Genomic DNA, 21,995 nt, shown 5'->3' on the forward strand with positions numbered 1-21,995 from the left:
ATATCATTTGAAACAGAGATGTGTATAAGGTGATCATCCTATTCAGGTGTGCTTTACCCTTCGCTGACAGTAATATGAAACACTATCATAATAAGATATGTGACTAAAGGAACAACGCTGTTCAGTCAATATAAATGATGAATCAGTGCTTACCAAACATAAGGACACATACTTATATAGTTCGTACAATGTGGCATAGTTAGGTAATCATGGCTCTCTCACACGCAGACAATAAAACAAAGCAAATGTGTGTGCTTTCCCCCCCCCCCTATTCTTTTTATACTCTAAAACACAGAGAGCTTTCTACAGTGGAGTCGTGTAATTAAAACTACCTCCGTACGGAGCCATTTCCCACAGAGATTCAGTTCACAGGATCAGCCTATGACAGAACCTGTTACAACCCTATTTGGCTTCTCAGCACACCAGCCTCTGTGGTAACACTGTAGAAGCATTGCTTCTGTGAGAACGTGCAACTCCGGAGTTTCTTACCTGCAGCCACCTCTACTACCATTTTTTTCCATACACGTTTTTTTTTTAACTATTTTTTATTTTCTGAACTCGAGTTTAGCGAACCACGATCTTTGCGAAAGCAAGTTTTTTTTTAAACACATTCTAGCAGAAGACTAAAATTAGAAGGACTAAAATTACCAAAGGCCAATTATTTCTAGACACTTACAGAAAGGTATTTTCATGTTCTCAAAATCTAATCAATGACATTAATCTGTACACATCATTTTATAACAGCCTGCCTAGTCCACACACTGCTGCCATGGTACAATACACTACCAATAATCTGGCACCCTTGGTTCCGCTACTATGTAGGATAATCCATTTTTGCCCCAGGTACCGGATGTGTCCAGATTAAAAGAGGCACCAGAAAACCAGTTAGCAACCTGTAACAGTTGGTGAGAGGAGTTGCTTGCAGTGCCCGGCCATTAACGGCCGGCCATTGAGCACCCGGCCATTACCACTCTGCAAAAGGACTATGCCACTGGTTCCCAAACTTGATCCTCAAGGCACCATGACAGTCCAGGTTTTCAGGATAGCCATGCTTGAGCACAAGTGGCTTTATAAGTATCTCAGTTTGATTTGACCAACTGTGCTTAAATTGGATATCCTTAACATCTACACTGTTTGGTTGCCTTGACAAATAAGTTTGAATACACTATGGGAGGTATTCAATCTGGGATTCCGACTGTCAGAACGTCCAGACAGTCGGAATCCTGGGCCGTTTTCATCTGATCCGACAATAACTCGTCAGTGTGAATTCAATGTTCCGACTGTCAAGTGCCGGAAAGTCAGTGGATCGACAGAACAGATCCGAAAAGTCGGATCTGGCACCCTTCAATTCTGTCGTTAACGGCAACATTGAACAGATGAATGCCAATATTTTCCCTGTTGGGAAATATCAGCACAGATCGAATACTACCCTGTATCGAATAGTTGAATTTCAGCTAAGATTTTGGTACTTGTGTATTTTGGCGGCGCCCCCGATGTCCGTCGTACGACGAACAGATCGCATAGCATGCCATGCACCCGATGGCATGCGATGCGACGCGATTTTGACCCCCTATACGACCAAAAATCGTATAAGCACCCTAAAGGGTGCTTTTGAGCACCCAAATGGGTGCTAACAATGTTAAATGCACCCCCACGCCACCCCCCACTATAAACGTGAACCCGAAGCGTGGCGAGCGCAGCGAGCCCGCGAGGGGCGGCGGTACGCGTCCTACGACCTTTTCATACCCCCACTATCCACGTCGGCGTGGAGTTGAGAATAGAATAGTGTGGCGAGCGCAGCGAGCCACCGAGCCCGAAGCGTGGCGAGCCCCGCGAGGGGACGCGGATACCTTCACAGTTATACGCGTCCCCTCGCGGGCTTCACAGGTGTCCGTGGCGACGCGGACACCTGTGAAGCCCGCGAGGGGACGCATTTACCTGTGAAGGTATCCGCGTCCGCTCGCCACGCTTCGGGCTCGCAACACTATTCTATTCTCAACTACACGCCGACGTGGATAGTGGGGGTATGAAAAGGTCGTAGGACGCGTACCGCCGCCCCTCGCGGGCTCGCCACACTTCGGGTTCACGTTTATAGTGGGGGGTGGCGTGGGGGTGCATTTAACATTGTAAGCACCCATTTGGGTGCTTAACATAGTATAAGCACCCATTAGGGTGCTTATACAATGTTTAATCGCATCGCATCGCACCCTATGGCATCGTATGCCATGTACAATGGCATACAATTTCAAAATTGTATGCCATCGTGCACTATCGTACGATATCGCGTCGCATCGCATACCATCGTATGTGTTATGGTATGTGATGCGATGGGCGCCGCCAAAATACACAAGTACCAAGATTTTATATCTGGGCTCATTCTCCCAATGTACATGTAAAGCTTCCAACTAGAGATTAGAGTGGATTTACTCAGATCTTGTGTGTTGGATAGCTAAGAAGATGGAACTGGATTAATCCAAACTTGTGCTAATTTTGGTAAATCGGCACCCTCTCATCTCTACTTTAAATACGCTAAATTTTCATATGTACTAAAATGTCCCTTACTCACATAATTAAAGCCACAAATGAGACTAAAATCTCGAAGCACTCCACTAAACAATCTAAAAAAAAAACATAACTTAATGAAAGCAATGCTTGTAAAATGACACATGCTCACTGTCTACCTCATCTGTGTCACGCCTGTCTTTTTGCTCCTTCCCACTAGAATGTAAGCACTCACCCTGTACCCCCAAACTCCTTTCTCGCTAGTGCCTAACTCTCATACTCCACCTCCTAAATCAAACCCCTTTTCTAAGTTCCTAACCCATATCCCCCCCCCCCCTCTACAGCCTAACCTTAATGCCTAAGCCTAACCCCCGTCAAAGCCTAAATCTAATCTCACCACCATAGCTTAACCTCTATCCAATGGTAATCTATCCCTCATAGTTACAATCGGGGTGCCGGCAGTCCAGCACCAACATCCTCATTGCATCACCTTAAACAATAATCTACTCCATACGTTCAATGGTACCTAAGCCCAATGCTTTTCTGTGCGCTATAACCACTGTTGCAGCAATGTTCTTAACCCACATACCTGTCCTGTAATGACTTGTAATTTAAGTCACTGTTTTCTCGTGTGCTCATTTGTTTATGTACTTTAAGACATTAAGTAACCCATATAAATAAATAAATATGAATCTAAATATATAAATAATGATGATAATAATAATAATAATACTAGTTCACAACCACTTTGTTAGTGGGAGGTTTAAATAGATGGGTTACATTGCATTAAACTAATCCCAACAGAAATGCCAGCTAGAAGGATGTGGGACTATACAGGACGAACTGTTTTCTGCCCGTTTGTAGATCTGAAAAACTTCACATGGGGTTTGTTGACAAAACAAATGACCCCGGAGAGACTTCCTGAGGCAGAGGACCTTCCACACAAACTGCCTTGGCCTAACGAACCAAACATATGGGGATTCAGGAATTTAATTCTTAATGTAAATAAACAAACTTCTGCTAATAAACATGGAATTAACATCATTCTAATTATCACGCCTACAACTTAGTTATGCATTGCCATGGTAGTACGCTTGTTCAGGAAGCCTCAGGGTGTGAGGGCTAGCCTGGATTATCATTTAAGTGGGTATGTAGGTGATGGATCTTATTATACAAGTGCTCTGGATCTCAGCATGACGTTGAAACTGGATCCAAACAGGACACGGCTTTCTAAAACTAGGATGCAGAAACCATCAGCCTTGTGTGCTTCTTCCGACAAGCATCGATACCTAATCCTTACTCCCAAAATGAAATGGTCATCCATTGATCTAACATGCCAGGAGTCCACGTTTGTCTGTATAAGTGTAATGCTCCGTACTGTATACCTGAATTGAGCGCAAACATAGTGGCAGGAATCGCATACAACTTGAATTAAATCAAAACATAATTTCAAATGACAATACTTTAAGCAGCAGAGATGTACTGTGAGATAGATGTAACCTGTAGGTAATCAAACTGTATTGGTATCCCACAGGAATTAAGAGAAAGGCATATTGGGTACCAGGCCAAACAATGAATCTGTTAGATAGACAGCACTTGGGATAGTGTCCAGGTTTAGATGAAGGGAGGAGAACGTATCCTTCAGAGGCAAAAATCCAAAGTGCACAGATAAATCTGCTGCAGTGCAATGGCAGACAGATCTGATGGTGACACCGGACATTGAGCTGGAGGAACATTGATCATTATCCAGGAAGTGGCCTGATATTATATAACGGATTACAGTGCAATATTACCATTTTCAGAGTATAATATGTGCAGCTTCTCTATCAAACACTTGATTAATCATATTTCGATCCAAGAAAGGAATTAGATAAACTTGCTAGGTTACGAGACATGTGCCACTTGGAACTACAATCACCCTTATCTATTGGAGATTGTAATTCAGTTGACCAGAGACCATCTACATGGATTAAGCAGCACACTGATTTACTAACTGAACAATTTACTTTTATAAGTTACCTGTTATAATTGGTTAGTGGATCCTGCAAGGTAAGAAACATCTGGTTAGTGTTAAGTTTAAAAAATATCACCTAAACAAATTCTGCCTTTATTTTTGTCAACTAACTCTGTGGACGCAGCTCTTCCTTACACAGACAAATGGGTGCTAAAGCATCAGACCTCGTTTTATTTATGCATTAGTCTATTGGGGAAATATACATTTTATTATAGGTGCACCTTACAGTGCAGGGTCAGCGCCACGGCTTTACAATACAGGGGCAGCACCACCGCCTTACATAACGGGGGCAGTGCCACTGCCTTAAAATAAAGGGGGCAGCGTCACTGCCATACATTACAGGGGCAGCGTCATCACCTTAGATTACAGGGGCAGCGTCATCGCCTTATATTACAGGGTGCAGCGTCACCGCCTTACGATAAAGGGGGCAGCATCCGCGCCTTACGATAAAGGGGGCAGCGTCCGTGCCTTACGATAAAGGGGGCAGTGGCACCACCTTACAAGGGGCAGCCTTGCCACCTTACATTACTGGGGTAGAGTCACCATCTTACCTTATGGGGGCAGCTACACCGCCTTACATTATGGGGGCAGAGTCACCTTCTTACATTACGGGGGCAGCGTCACCATTTTACATTACGGGGGCAGCGTCACCGTTTTACATTACGGGGGCAGTGTCATTGTCTTACATCACAGGGGCAGAGTCATTGTCTTACATTACAGGGGGCAGCTACACTGCCTTACATTATGGGGAAAGAGTCCTTACCTTACATCAGTGGTTCCCAACCCTGGTCCTCCAGTACCCCCAACAGTGCACATTTTCCAGGTCTTCACACAGAACCACAGGCAAAATAATTAGGTCCACCTGTGGATCTTTTCAAATGTGACTGAATAATGAGTGCACCTGCCGGGTGACCTGGAAAACGTGCACTGTTGGGCGTACTTGAGGACCAGGGTTGGGAAGCACTGCCTTACATTATGGTAACACCACTCCACCATACATTATGGGTTTAGGGTCAGCATCTTACATTATAGGAACATTACGACTTTTCTTTTCTTACGAACAGAACAATGCTCTTTACATTACAGTAGCTCTATCAGTATGTTACTTATGGGAGCACCATCACCACCTTCTATTCTAGGAGCACCAGCACCACCTCACTTTATGGATGTACCATCACCAATTTATATTAAGGGAGCACCATCACAAAGTCACATTATGTGCCTGAATCAGTCACCCGCAAAAGCACACACAGAACTTCTATTGGTGGTCGCCCAACTCCAACATTCGGCACATGGGCAATACTCCATACCGTTTGTATATCTGTAAGGCAGAATGTGAAATGACGGAGATGCCCCCTTGTAGCAAACATGCACAATGTTATACTGATTGGTTTATCCTTTTATCCCGCCATCAGTTGCACAGTCAAACTTGCAGCAGCTCTATGACAGGTGCAGTTTCACTGTCTGACCATAGAATATTCTGCAAGCTGCTAGAACAAAGTGAACAAACAATATTACAGAACCACTAGCGCTCCTTCCTGTTCACAATAAGTGTACATAGATGTTCCAATCAGGTGTACATCCAGAAGCTTCAGATGCTGAAGGAACCTGAAACAATACAAATTGCCTCCAAACACCCTCAAGGATGAGGTGTATGGTGAATGGAGACAGTTCAAACAAATTTGGTGCATGTAAACAAATCCCACAAGGCAACAACAGCTGGGCTAGCTTCCCGTATAAGTTCTTCTCACCACCAAAGATGTACCACGGTGATAGATGGAAAGGGTCCGATAGCCGGCTCAGGACACCTCGACCACGACGGGGATGTAGCAGCGGAAGTCCACAGTGGGGGTTCCAACACACAACGCGTTTCGGACGCTTCGGTCCTTCGTCAGAAGTGTCACACTTCTGTGGGATTTGTTTACATGCCATTTATACCTCATATGTTTTGTGAGTGTTTTTAAACTGAATAAATTGTTCACTTTTTTGGATACCAGACGTATTGCACCAAATTTGTTTGAACGGTCTCCATTCACCATACACCTCATCCTTGAGGGTGTTTGGAGGCAATTTGTATTGTTTCAGGTTCCTTCAGCATCTGAAGCTTCTGGATGTACACCTGATTGGAACATCTATGTACACTTATTGTGAACAGGAAGGAGCGCTGTATTCTTTGGTGGTGGTTGTCAAAAACACTGTCATTACAGTAACCCAGCTGCACACCTTTTGTATTTGCGCTTAGATCCTCAAATCCACTTTTTCCCAGAAGCTGGTAGAACAAGCAAAATGGCAACTCAATGGACCATAATTTGAGTTCAAATAGCCACCTCCCAATCACTGCCCAGCACATCTTCCACATTTTGGCTACCGCCTGCCCCGAAGACAACAGCACTGTTGCGCGCGCACTCTGAGCACGGCATTGTGTGCAGATCACACGCGACAGATCACCAGGCCCTATCACCAGCTTTTCTTGCCCGAAGTGTGTGGTTTCAACACCCAGTGTGTGACAGAAAACATGCCGTGGGAGCATAGGACTTTGGACCCTCTCCTAAAGTAGAAGGGCCATGTTACGCCACAGCGAGTCCACATCCCCTCAGCCACCAAAAGAGTTGGGGGCCAGTGCATTTCCCTCTGTCTTGGGGCTCGGGGTTGTCCCAACTTCCCCAGGGTTGGCTAAAGCCTCCCCCCTGGAAGGCTGGGGTGGGGAAATGAAAAATTGTCCCTGCCCTAGTCAAAAGTGCACAGTAAAGGTGCCCTACTAGTGCAAGGTGTTCGTTTAATCACCAGTGCATGTTCAGGTACCATTGGCTCAGAGCATAGCAGGGGCAAATAACACTTTAGGCTTCAGGCAACATCCAGCATTGGACCAAGCGGTTCTCCAGCCTGTATCTAGGGTCCTTTCCAATTCCCAGCATTACTAAACACTGCTTTCGCTGACTCTACATCAGGGGCCATAAACCCCATGTAATGAGAGCAATCTACTCGGTCCTAGTGTTTCTCCCCTACCATCCAGCAGCCCATCTTCGGTGAGACCCCCAGTCTTTACCTATTCCCTGGCTGGAGTCAGTCCAGACCCACTGACAAGAACAGATAGTACACTTGGTCTTCGCTAAAAGGCTGAGAAGCACCATCACCAGCTTACATTAGGGAGAGCACCACCATCAGCACACATTAGGGGGAGCACCACCATCAGTGCACATTAGGGAGAGCACCACCATCAGTGCATATTAGGGGGAGCACTATCACCAGAGCACATTAGAGGGAGCACCATAACCAGAGCACATTAGAGGGAGCACCATCACCAGTGCACATTAGGTGAAGAACCATCACCAGCTTACATTAGGGAGAGCACCAACATCGGCGCACATTAGGGAGAGCACCACCATCAGTGCACATTAGGGGGAGCACTATCACCAGTGCACATTAGGGGGAGCACCATCACCAGTGCACATTACGGAGAGCACCACCATCAGTGCACATTAGGGGGAGCACCATCCCCAGTGCACATTAGGGAGAGCACCACCATCAATACACATTAGGTGGAGAACCATCATCAGCATACATTAGGGTGAGCACCATCACCAGTGCACATTAGGGAGAGCACCACTATCAATACACATTAGGTGGAGAACCATCATAAGCACACATTAGGGGGAGCACCATCACCAGTGCACATTAGGGAGAGCACCACCAGGAGACCTCATATACACATTGAAACAAGTGATCGGGTACCCCAGTCGCCTCACCTATCTCTGAAGCGCCAGTGGTTCCCCAACCCCTTTTTTGTAAATATCTGTGCCACATTTGGAGTTTGATGGTCTCCGGGGGATCCACAGGCTGCTAATTATTTAATTAATTCCCTTATTGCGCCAGTTTACTAATTACTTGTGTTGTTACAGCAATACACATTAGGTGGAGAACCATCATAAGCACACATTAGGGGGAGCACCATCACCAGTGCACATTAGGGAGAGCACCACCATCAATACACATTAGGTAGAGAACCATCATCAGCACACATTAGGGGGAGCACTATTACCAGAGCAAATTAGAGGGAGCACCATCATCAGCACACATTAGGTGGAGAACCATCACCAGCGCATATTAGGGTAAGAGCACCAATCCCATCTGCTTATGGAAACATAATACATTTCAGGCCATTGGTGCACAATTACCAGCTGTGCTTAGTCATGCACACATTCTTTCTGAAGCATTTAACATGGCCCAAAAGCTTTTCATTGCAAACAACCCCAGCATTACCAATGAGGGCTTTCTCCACATATCAGAATACAGTAGAAAATTGAGACCTGTTCTACTCACTGGAAAAGACCGCATCTGTAAGGACCATAGGTCCTGATTGCTATATAATGTAATATGCGAGAAACACATGAAAAACAAACTTGCATGTTACACCATCACAAAGCCCCCAATAACCCATGTAAATAACATGTACTCAAAATGATGAAAATATGAGAACACGTTGTAACAGCAAATGCTGGAAACATGAATCATTGTATAATTTGACATTAAGCAGTGTTTCTTTTATTTAGCATTTAAAAACAACTTATTTAACTCCGCTCAAAACCGTAAACCACAAAGGTTACCCATGTAAGCACTGTACTGTAGTAGTAACTAGCAGAATACAAGATAAAAAAAACAGTATATGAAACATTAACGATTTGACTTCTGTAGACATCCGACACATTATTTGGCAATGGCATGATGCACCTGCATAGTCTCAGAGAGAGAGAGAGAGATAAAGCTATTGCTCACCTGTAAGCCTTGAATGCCAGCCAGATACTCAAGCTGTTTGGATGGTTGTACTGTAGAGCTGGAACATACCATGTTGTTGTTCCCTGCAAACCCAATAGCTTCAGCCGTGGGGGAGTTGCCATTGGTCAGGAGCTCTCTGGCAATTGCAGCTGTGCAACTTTGGGAGACTGGCGTGCTAAAATATGAACTGGATGCCAGGCTCAACTCTTTGGATGACAGAAAGTTGACAGCCGGAGCAGGGGCAGTTTTGCTGCGGCTGGCTTCCATTTCTTGATAGACATCTGGAGAAAGATGAAGAATTCCTTTTGGGGCTGTTGGGGAAAAAAATACATTAAAAGTCTTATTATATAAATTAATAACACAAAAAAATAAATATTTATTACAATGCAATAATATATTATATTTTTTTATAACAGTTTAATTCTGTAGAAAATACATTGTGTAATAATGATGAAAGTCCCAGTGTTAGTTTTTAGAGTGCAGGTCACTCGTACAGATGGTTGTGGTGGTTTGTGTAGGGGACACTGCCATGTGAGGCAGCACAATGACCAAGGGGTATGGGTCATTGCCTGATTTTTAAAGGGCAAAATGCGCCCTGCCCTGCCTCTCTGGCAGCGCCCTGCTAAAACAGCCTGCCTTCCTGCTTGCTTCTGTGACGGCGGCAGCAGGCCCGGCCCTTTTCTTGGTGGCAGCGGCCGGGACAGCCCAAAACAGTGACGTCGGCGGGCCCGGTCTGCCCCCTTTGAAGCGGCACCCTGCTTGCCGAAGTTCCTAGAAGGAACACTATCAACCTAATGAACGTATACCTGACTAAGAACAGCCCCGACCTCAAGACGTCTTTGTATTTGAATACTTGTAGGTACCATATGCTGAATGGCATCTATAACCGCAGTTAGCTGTAGTCATAGAATATCGGACCTACAGATGGAGCCCCTCTCTTTCATTGCCATCGCTCGCCAGAACATGCCCACTCGGCGGCGTGACCCTGCTCGTCTCCTCTTGAGGGAGGCAGGCAGGGTTAGGGGGAGGGTTCAGGGTGGTGTGGGGACCAGGGCGGCGTCAGAAAGCTCCGTCAGAACAGGGCACGCGAGCGTCTCGTGCACGTGCGCCCCCTTCCTACTGCTCCATCTACAAGCATGAAGCCAGTTCCATCTGTAGGCAGAGGTTCTGCTCCTGTGACTGTGTGACACATAATAATACTGGTCCTGCTGGAGAATACTGTAGGATCCACCCGAAGTTAAATGACCCCATCCTTTCTCCAGGCTGTGAAATTCTGGGGGTTCATTATATCCTGGAAAATACAGCTGGGAATTGTTTAATGTATTCAAATATTAACTAGGAAAAATGTCTAAACTATTACGATGAAAAAGGGGAGGTAGAGTTGCTGCGGTGGAGCACAGGTCAGTATACCCTATAGTTCTGGTTATGTTTCACACATCTAATTGCACTAATTACACAAAAAAAGTTATATATATATATATATATATATATATATATATATATATATATATATATATATATATATATATATATATATATATATATATATATATATATATATATATATATATATATATATATATATATATATATATATATATATATATATATATATATATATATAGTAGAGTTCTCCCATCAGGGAATGTGCACTCGCCACACTATCAAAGAGACATGCTCTGATAAAATTCAAAATGGGTCTTTTAATTCATAGGAGAATATCAACAGCTTGTGTCAAAATCTGTGAGCCCCGACGTTTCGGTCCTACATCTGGACCTTTATCAAGGAGCCTGTAATTCACATAACATAAAGCATATCACTAACATGTGAATGCATCAATTGCTCTGAAAACAGAGCACAAAGAATAAATATCACAACAGGTAAAAGCCATGTACTTACATAAGCAGAAGAAGTCATACATTTGCATCAGTTCAATGGAAGCAGATCAGCATGGTGCAGGAACGCCGACCATGTCTGCAAACTGCCCAGGCCCGGACTTATATACCAGAAACCAGGAAGTCACGTGTGCAGCATTTTCCCGCCATTGTGCGGGTCATGCCGGTAAGCAGGAAGCTACTGTGTGGGTTAGCGTGATACACTCATCATACCGGATATCCGGTAGATGGAACGCAGGCGCAACAAGAGATACTGGCCAGATAAAGGAGTAGCACGCAGCGGTGAGCCGCATCGTTTTGCGTGTCATCTAACCGGAAGTCGGGATTGGGAATCAGCGTGGTAGGAAGCCAAACTAATGGATGGCAATCAGCGGTGAAACGCACTATCCTGCGTGTCATTAAACCGGAAGTCCAGTCTATCAAACAGCGTGATATAGGGCCAGATAGTTTATGATGTTTGCGCATGCGTCCTAAACTAAGTCAAACGAGGCTGTACACACTAGGAGATATTGGGACGTGACTTAGCGTTTCAAGTATTGCCGGGGACCTGCTGTTACAATAGCTTCAGAACAACATACGTAATAGGGTATACAGTCATGGATAATTAATCACAATATCCATGAAAAATTTTCACATATAAGGTATATAAATGCAATCCATTACTGAAGCTATCATGCAGGACAATTTAGATCTGGGATAAGTGAAAAACCAGTGTGTACATAAATACAACATTAATATACTATCACCAAGGTTCACAAAAATATGTAGATAAAATATAGAAAAAATATATATAGAAAAAATATATAGAAAAAATATATAAAAAAAGAAAAATAAATAAGAGAAAGAAAAAATACAGAACGAATCATATCTATAGGCGAGATTTCCAAGAATATGGTTCAATACATGTATAGTGCACATAATATACCATATGTGTAGTAAAGACAGCCATTATGGACTATATAAAGAAAATTTAGAGAAAATTTAACAACGCACTACTGATGATCGTGGTAACACCAGTTGTTTAAGTGCAATCTATATAGAACAATTGGACTTAAACAACTGGTGTTACCACGATCATCAGTAGTGCGTTGTTAAATTTTCTCTAAATTTTCTTTATATAGTCCATAATGGCTGTCTTTACTACACATATGGTATATTATGTGCACTATACATGTATTGAACCATATTCTTGGAAATCTCGCCTATAGATATGATTCGTTCTGTATTTTTTCTTTCTCTTATTTATTTTTCTTTTTTTATATATTTTTTCTATATATTTTTTCTATATATATTTTTTCTATATTTTATCTACATATTTTTGTGAACCTTGGTGATAGTATATTAATGTTGTATTTATGTACACACTGGTTTTTCACTTATCCCAGATCTAAATTGTCCTGCATGATAGCTTCAGTAATGGATTGCATTTATATACCTTATATGTGAAAATTTTTCATGGATATTGTGATTAATTATCCATGACTGTATACCCTATTACGTATGTTGTTCTGAAGCTATTGTAACAGCAGGTCCCCGGCAATACTTGAAACGCTAAGTCACGTCCCAATATCTCCTAGTGTGTACAGCCTCGTTTGACTTAGTTTAGGACGCATGCGCAAACATCATAAACTATCTGGCCCTATATCACGCTGTTTGATAGACTGGACTTCCGGTTTAATGACACGCAGGATAGTGCGTTTCACCGCTGATTGCCATCCATTAGTTTGGCTTCCTACCACGCTGATTCCCAATCCCGACTTCCGGTTAGATGACACGCAAAACGATGCGGCTCACCGCTGCGTGCTACTCCTTTATCTGGCCAGTATCTCTTGTTGCGCCTGCGTTCCATCTACCGGATATCCGGTATGATGAGTGTATCACGCTAACCCACACAGTAGCTTCCTGCTTACCGGCATGACCCGCACAATGGCGGGAAAATGCCGCACACGTGACTTCCTGGTTTCTGGTATATAAGTCCGGGCCTGGGCAGTTTGCAGACATGGTCGGCGTTCCTGCACCATGCTGATCTGCTTCCATTGAACTGATGCAAATGTATGACTTCTTCTGCTTATGTAAGTACATGGCTTTTACCTGTTGTGATATTTATTCTTTGTGCTCTGTTTTCAGAGCAATTGATGCATTCACATGTTAGTGATATGCTTTATGTTATGTGAATTACAGGCTCCTTGATAAAGGTCCAGATGTAGGACCGAAACGTCGGGGCTCACAGATTTTGACACAAGCTGTTGATATTCTCCTATGAATTAAAAGACCCATTTTGAATTTTATCAGAGCATGTCTCTTTGATAGTGTAACGAGTGCACATTCCCTGATGGGAGAACTCTACTACATTTGACGGCACGGATCCTTTCTGTACCCTCTATGCGCACCCCACGAATACTTTACTCCACAAGTGAGAGTGCGGTCAATCCACGGAACTATATATATATATATATATATATATATATATATATATATATACCCATTAGTTCCATATAATCTATCTTATATAGACATACTTGTGTTCTTATAAAATGTCAGTATTGTTCAGTATTCTATGGGGTAAACATACTAAAGCTTCTAAAAATGAAGAGGTGATGTTATCCATTGCAACCAATCAGAGAAGGTCTATCATTTTTGAAGATGAAATGACAGAATCTGATTGGTTGCTATGGGCAACATCACCTCTTTTTATATTAAGACGGTTTAGTGAATTTTTCCCCATGTGTCTAGACTCATTAGTCTCTATCTGCTATGGGAAGGTGTTGCTAGCTTCCCATTCAATCACCAAGTGGCAGATGGCTGTGAGAATAGTGGACAAGAGGAAATTATTGGACGAATGTGAGGACTGTGAGGAAATGTTTGTAGAAAAAGAGATCCTGAAAATAACTAGGGAGAATGCGTTCCTCACTCACGGATATGCAGCATTCCAGACACCCAGCCATCTATGCCTGGTTATGGAGTACCTAAGAGGGGGAGATCTGTCCGAATTAATAGACAGCAAAGCCCCATTTGATATTGATACTACCAGATTTATAGCAGCAGAAATACTGTGTGGGCTGCAGTTTCTGCATGCGAGAGGTATTATCCACAGGGACATCAAGCCAGGCAATATTCTTCTGGATGCAGCTGGCCATGTGAAGGTCAACGATTTTGGCCTCTCGGTGATGAATGTCCATGGCAATGAGGCGGTCTCAGAGGATGTCGGTAGTAATGGTTACATGGCCCCAGAACATCCCATACAACGCTGCGGTAGACTTGTTTGCATTTGGGGTAGTAGTTTTTAAAACGGCTACCGAATCCCACCCCTTTTATGGTGGTGAGAATTCCAACAAGGTGTATCGTTCCATGGTGAGGTATTATCCACAGGGACATCAAGCCAGGCAATATTCTTCTGGATGCAGCTGGCCATGTGAAGGTCAACGATTTTGGCCTCTCGGTGATGAATGTCCATGGCAATGAGGCGGTCTCAGAGGATGTCGGTAGTAATGGTTGCATGCGAGAGGTATTATCCACAGGGACATCAAGCCAGGCAATATTCTTCTGGATGCAGCTGGCCATGTGAAGGTCAACGATTTTGGCCTCTCGGTGATGAATGTCCATGGCAATGAGGCGGTCTCAGAGGATGTCGGTAGTAATGGTTACATGGCCCCAGAACATCCCATACAACGCTGCGGTAGACTTGTTTGCATTTGGGGTAGTAGTTTTTAAAACGGCTACCGAATCCCACCCCTTTTATGGTGGTGAGAATTCCAACAAGGTGTATCGTTCCATGGTGAGGTATTATCCACAGGGACATCAAGCCAGGCAATATTCTTCTGGATGCAGCTGGCCATGTGAAGGTCAACGATTTTGGCCTCTCGGTGATGAATGTCCATGGCAATGAGGCGGTCTCAGAGGATGTCGGTAGTAATGGTTACATGGCCCCAGAACATCCCATACAACGCTGCGGTAGACTTGTTTGCATTTGGGGTAGTAGTTTTTAAAACGGCTACCGAATCCCACCCCTTTTATGGTGGTGAGAATTCCAACAAGGTGTATCGTTCCATGGTCTATGATGAACCGAAGTATCCAGTATCCACGCAAACTCCATCCAGATATCAGGGACATCCTTGAGAGACTATTATGCAAGAACCCAATGAAGAGACAGGAACACTGTAGGCAGATACGAGATCATCCGTTCTTCTCGTCTATCAACTGGAAGACTAGAGGCCGGCGGTGCGATGGAAAAAGGCATATCTGGCTTGGAGCTGACGTCACACACCTCGCATATTTCCAGATGAATTAAAGTTGCAGAACAACATCAGAATATGACACAATATCGTTCTTCCGCTACATACGAAGGTATTGACATAGACAATGTACAACACACTGCCAAATAAGAAAAATTGGACATATTTCTATTCCAAAGAAAAAATGGAATAGAAGACGATAAGAAGGAAGAAAGGAAGAAAAGGCAAAAGAAAAAGAGAGTGGGAGGTATGAGAAGGATTTACATAAAGATCACTGCATAGTAGAGTCCTGACCAGACATGGTGTGTAGGGAGTAATCAGGGGATTCTTTGTCTTTTAACCAGCTATACCATGTACCATTTTAACCAGCTATACCATGTGGCATTGAAAGTTTGGGAGGAATATCTCAAAAAGGATGTGAGGTCTTCCATGGACATGTAGAAGTCGATTCTCCGAAACCATTGAGAAAGGGGAGGGGGTGCAGTAGATCTCCAGTGACAAGGTATAATCGCTCTGGCTGCATTCAGTAAATGTCTGGTTAGGGATTTCTTGAATTGTGAGATGGGCATGTCTGTCAGGCTAAGCAACCGGAATTCCAGGCTGAAGGAGAGTGAGGAATTAATAATTTGTAATATGAATCTGACACCAGTACTCTAGGATGACTGGACAAGACCAACAGATGTGTCGGGTTTGCCCGGGACTGGTTGCATCTCCAGCAGACATTTGGTAGAGTTAGATTCATTTGGAGTACTAAGGAGGTGCATCTATACCAAGGAGACATTATCTTATATTGAGTTTCTAGTGTCTGCACTGATGGGGAGGATGCAAATATGAATTTAAATATTTTGTTACATTGATCTGCCCAACTCCTTATGCCAAGCCAGGGTATAGGTAGGCAGGGTATAGGTAGGCATTGTGCCGATAAAATTACTAAAACACACCTGATAAAATTTGGATATCAGATGTTTTGGCAGATCCTGAGATAAAAATAGTGATTCGGGGTCCTGTTTTCTTAGCACTTCTACTAAATTTTCTTGAATATTTATATATTTACATATAGAGCGTGATTCTAATGGGTCACTTTAATGGACAATCTTAATGGACAAAACCATTTGCACTGCAGGTGGGGCAGATGTAACATGTACAGAGAGAGTTAGATTTGTGTGGTGGGTATTTCAACTAAAATCTAAATTGCTGTGTAAGAATAAAGCAGCCAATATTTACTCTGCATAGAAACAAAATAACTCCCCCAAATGAAACTCCCTCTGCACATGTAACATCAGCCCCACCTGCGAAAGGAGTGCACTCAACAGGCTTCCTCTTAAATAATAGCTTTTAATCTCACCACTCTGTAAAATCATCACAAGTCGACGATTCGGTCCATAACGCAAACCTTTGTCAAGACATATATAAAAACTAGATTGGAAGGTTCTATCACAATGATTTATTAATGCATACTAAAAAACACACTAAGCCAGTAATAAAAACATAAAGTCCTCACCAACCACGCGGTTTTTAAGGAGTGACCTGGAGATTCACGATTTTTAAAGGTCCATTGGAAGCAACAAAAGTCCCCACAACAATGGTCCAGAGTGAGAACAAGATGGAAGATAGTTTTTGCAAGGAGTGGCCCAAGACGACACAAATTACCAACTCCTACCGCTGATTGTGATGAAGCGGGATAGTGTCCTCAACCTCCTGGTACCATGTTGGATTTGATATTTGTAGGGGGTTCAGATGAAGATAATCGGGTCTGCAATCCAGTAGTCCTTGGTTGTGAGGAGCAGCACTCCTCACAACCAAGGACTACTGGATTGCAGACCCGATTATCTTCATCTGAACCCCCCTTTCCATCTTCCATTTTGGATACAAATATCAAATCCACCATGGTACCAGGAGGTTGAGGACACTATCCCTCAAATGGACAAAACCATGTGCACTGCAGGGGGGGGGACAGATGTAACATGTGCAGAGTGATTTAGATTTTGGTGAGTTGTTTTGTTTCTGTACAGGGTAAATACTGACTGCTTTATTTTTACACTGCAATATAGATCTCACTTTGAAGTAAAACCCCACCCAAAATCTAATTCTCTGTGCACATGTTATATCTGCCCCACCTGCAGTGCACATGGTTTTGTCCATTTGAGAAGGAATATGCCTTTGCAAGTGAACTAGAATAAGGGCCTATATCCACCATTGCTGGAGACAGATAAAGGGGACAGAGGGCCATATTCAATGAGAAAAATTTGCCGTGCATGGCGAGAGATTTTTTCTCTCGCCATGCACTCGCCCTGTTCCGGAGGGCTCGCTGACACTCCTGCTCCCACTATTCAATGTGGTTAAGACTCGCCGCCACTCGCGGCAAGTCTTAACCCCTGCAGCGGACGAGCGTCCACGGCAGGGAGCCGGGGGATGGTGGCAGCCAGGGAGATTAAAGTCTCCCTGGCTGCCCCAGAACATATGTGGAGGGGAGGAGGGCTCCCCGGAACCCAGGCAGCACAAGCTGCCCCCCCCCCCCCTATAGCCAGCGGGGGACCCAGTATTCACTGCACCCGATCGTGCATATGTAATGATCGGGTGCGGTGCATATATGAATATCTAATGAGCGGCTCGAGAGCTCCGGCCCCCTGCTGGCTGCTCTGTGTAAAAAAAAAAAATTAAAAAATATTTTTTTTTTAATTAAATATATATTCATGTGCTATAAGCACATGAATAAAAATAACATGCCCCTTCACAGAAAAAAAATCCTGATTTTTTTACACCAAAATAAAAAAAAAAAAACTTTTAGTTTAAAAGTTCACATTCCAGTTCTCCATGAAAAGATGGAGAATTGCTACTCGGAGAGACACGGCGAAAATCACTTAGAAAGACGGCGAAAATATCACATTGAATAGGGTGGTTCACTTTTGGAGAGCAAAATGCTCCTTCCAACGCGAAAATAGCACAAACTCGCCATAAAACATGGCAAATTTTTCTTATTGAATATGGCCCAGAGAAACAGCCAATCAGCTTCTGTCATTTTTCAAACACACCCTGAATCTCTCTCAAATGCTTAGTACATAGACCTCTCAGTGTTTCATGTGCCCTCGAGCCATTGATACCATAGTTTAGCCAACAAATATTTGAACCAATGCCAAGTTTACCTAATGCACCATACACAAGCTTTGATTCAGGGTCATTTTCGATTTGATTTTGCTCCATCGAATATAATTGAAAATGACCCTGAATCGAAGTGTGTTAACTGCCTTCAATGAAGATTTGACTTCGATGCGCGGCTCTGGGATCGAAAGCAGAAAAAGACTTGCCTGCAAGTCTATTTCTGCTTTACTTTGGAAGATCGAAGGCAGTTACAGTACATGCTGCTCTACAGTATGCGGCATTTGCCCCTCCCTTGTGCGCCGTCTTTCCCTCCCGTTTCGATATCGGTTGCCACCTGGCCCCGGCGGTCATCGATATGGAATCATTATTGACGCCCGCTGCATCAAACCGTCTGTACGCCCCTTAAGGCCTATTAATAATTCATTATTTACATTATGTTCGGAAGCAATGAAACACACAAACTACAGGCAGATGTCATCTCTTACGTAACAGTGCCAAAGCACCTTACACCATTCACCTGACCTATGGAATGTATTCATATGCAGTGCACATACACGGAACATGAATTTTGTTCTTTTAGCTATGCAGATGTTCTGTGAGCTGTAATGGAAGCTGATTTAAATGGGTCAGATCAGAAAAGAATGCTGTGATTCATGTAATTTCCTAAGGAGTTGTGCCAGTGCCGAGCAGGGAAACCAAGGATGATAGATTTGAATGAGCGTTAGAGATCTGAACAACTGTGATTGATTGTACACACTGTAAAGTGTTTTATAAAAGTAGTACCAGGCAGCAGATGTGTGTCTGTTTGATGTATTAATAACGAAAAACAAACTCTAGGCATTGGCCTGCAAGCACTTTCCGTGGTTTTGTGTGATCTGCCCAAGCATCAGAATGATGTCTAGGACATGGACTTGGAAAGGTTTCAGATAGATTAAACAAATACAAAAAAAAAAAATGTATATCCTGTGGACTGCATTGTTATGCAACATCACAAGTGTACGAATCGTGTAATTAAAAGCATGCTTTGTTTACAAAGTGAAATTCCATTTTCATTAGTTGTTTTAAGTAATTCTTTATTTTGTTGCCGGCTACAAAATAAAACGCCAAATAAACAGCGGTTCTATTCGGAAGAGAAGCATATGGAACCACAACACAGGCTATTGCAATAAGACACCAGCCAGTGCCCCAAGAGCGGACACTTGCCAGCTCTCCACTTAGACTGGGTTGGCACGCCAAGTGCCCCACACACAGCTGCTCAACTGCAGAGAGCGACAGATCTGAGACATAACAAGAACATTATTAAGAGTAAAGTGGTCAACATATGAACTTTGTTAAATATTGCAACCAGTGCTAGATCAATAGATAATGTACTCCGTTTGGTCACATATTTCAACGTATCGACTCTCTTTAAGTGTTGTAAGACACAAAAATTGTCTAAAAATTTGAGAAAAACAGTTACAAACAAGCTCTTTACAAAAAGCAGGGGGCGTTTGTGGAATATAACAGGGAAGTTGCAACTCACTCGTAGACGCAATGCAACCATTTCAGGGGTGCTTCTCTACTTGCGATCATATATGCAGTTATAATGGTTCTGCCACCTTACTTCTGACAGCTATACTGCGTGATCATGAGGCTACTCAGACACTCGGATATCAGCCGATGTGCATCCAAAGTCTGCATCTTAAGGGGCCTACACACTGGCTTATCTGAGGGTATTTTCTAAGTGATATAACTAAATCGCTTAGAAAATGCCCCCACAATGCTCCGTCTGTAGGGGTCATAGCGATAGCAATGCTTGGCCCCGTGGGTCGCTATCGCTCTTCGATTAATATCTACAATGCTGGATAAATCTAGTTAGATGGCCGGTCAGGGCCAGTGTTTTCACTGGAGAACACTGGCCCTGACTGATCACTCAGCGGCACATTGCGGTGTCCTGAACAATCTCCAATCTCGTTGAGCGTTCTGAGCGATCTTGCCGAGCGTTCTGAGCCGATCTAGCATTGGGTCAGCACATCTACCTGTGTATAGGCCTCATTAGTGGTGGATCTGAGACATCCCCCAGTGGATCATCTTAATCCTAGCGGCTGCAACATTAGCATACTCCCCACACAGCTTCTGTGAAGGCATTTGTGTCCATGTCTGAACTAGGCCCACCATATGCTGTCACCTGCAGTCCATCTTCTGCACTATAGAAAATTGTCAAGTCTCAAATACAATATATTGTACTAGTTAACCGTCAAATAGATGGAACATCATAACAGTAATGTCAGCGCCAGCACTGTGCAGGCTGGAACAGAGCAACACTTGACTTTCTCTGTCAGACGCCATCTAGTGGCCAATTTATAAAGAGGATTGGATGATCAGCACTAATCTTTGTTATCTACTGCCCTACTATTCGGGATGGTGCTCCCTGTCTCTTGATATATATCAATAGATAAAGAAGGTGAAAAGAAAGAGACTTGTGTGGTGCACTGTTGGACTCTGTGATAAGGCTCCACTAAATTTGGAATATCAATAGTAATTAAAACATAGCTTCTATTGTAATTACCATAAAATTTACTTTATAAAAGTAAATATTTATATATGTGCAAATATTTCATATAGAGAGTAAAAATCATATTGTGTTAAATGCCCTGAATTTGCCCCATGTGTAGGCCTCATTAGTCCAGCTGGATACAGTATTATTATTAATACATTTCATTTATAATGTGCCTTACATGCGGCACACATTAGAACAATACAGGGTACACAGTACTTGACATTACAGTAACTGAGAAACTAACACAGAGCACAGGTTACGATTAGCAGCACAATTCTCAGTACACAATATGGCTGATATAGAAAGCAAAGGATTTGCCCGCCTACTACTACGGTTGTTGGAAGAGATGAGCGATTCCGAATGAGAAGAGATGGGGCTGAGTAGGAGAGAGCTGAAGAACTGAAGTACGGGAGACGAGTGCTGCACGTACAGGCGGGCCCTGCTCCAATGATCTTACATGCTATGTAGTGTACATAACCAGTGGAACCGATCACCTTGGGTCTGAATAATTTATAACGAGGGTGCTTTACAATAAATGATTGTCTACTAACACACCTTGAACTTCAGCAAGTATGCCACACTGCATAACCTGCGTTAATAATCTGCAAACTGCTCAATACTTGGCTTTGGCACCTGCATTGTCCCTGCTGGATTTGTCTGTGGACTATCACCTCAGACCCAACAAGCCTTAAACAAAGGCAAGCTAACAAATTCCTACAGCAATACAGAAGTTTTCTTTTCTCATACAGAGAACCAGGAGTAGCTTATCAATGGCTGTTGTGTTTGCCACCTTTTATGTGACCTTACAGGTTTTTTCTGTTAATTAACAATAACAGATAAATTATACTATGCACCATTTCTCCTTTGTGAGAATACAGTTGGGCCCAAAAACATGAAGAAGTGCTAATGCCTCCGAGTTGGTCCAATAAGTCTTTATCTGT

The 21,995-nt window shown here is 43.3% G+C and overlaps 1 protein-coding gene across 12 annotated transcripts in view; it reads right to left on the reverse strand.

The window, feature by feature from the left end:
• STAU2 (staufen double-stranded RNA binding protein 2) overlaps window positions 1–21,995 on the reverse strand; it is a 296,288-nt gene that overhangs the window by 103,774 nt on the left and 170,519 nt on the right. For 9 of the 12 annotated variants that reach the window (XM_083187269.1, XM_083187268.1, XM_083187265.1 and 6 more), the window contains one exon: window positions 9,290–9,600. In XM_083187269.1, coding sequence (XP_083043395.1) covers window positions 9,290–9,600 — 311 coding nt within the window. Of the gene's footprint in view, window positions 1–4,521; window positions 4,545–9,289; window positions 9,601–21,995 lie in introns of all 12 variants that reach the window. The other 3 variants (XR_014474843.1, XR_014474842.1, XM_083187267.1) reach the window with 1 other exon arrangement.

Source organism: Crinia signifera, chromosome 5 (genome assembly GCF_055691185.1).
Source record: "Crinia signifera chromosome 5, ASM5569118v1, whole genome shotgun sequence".
NCBI classification, from domain to species: Eukaryota; Metazoa; Chordata; class Amphibia; order Anura; family Myobatrachidae; genus Crinia; species Crinia signifera.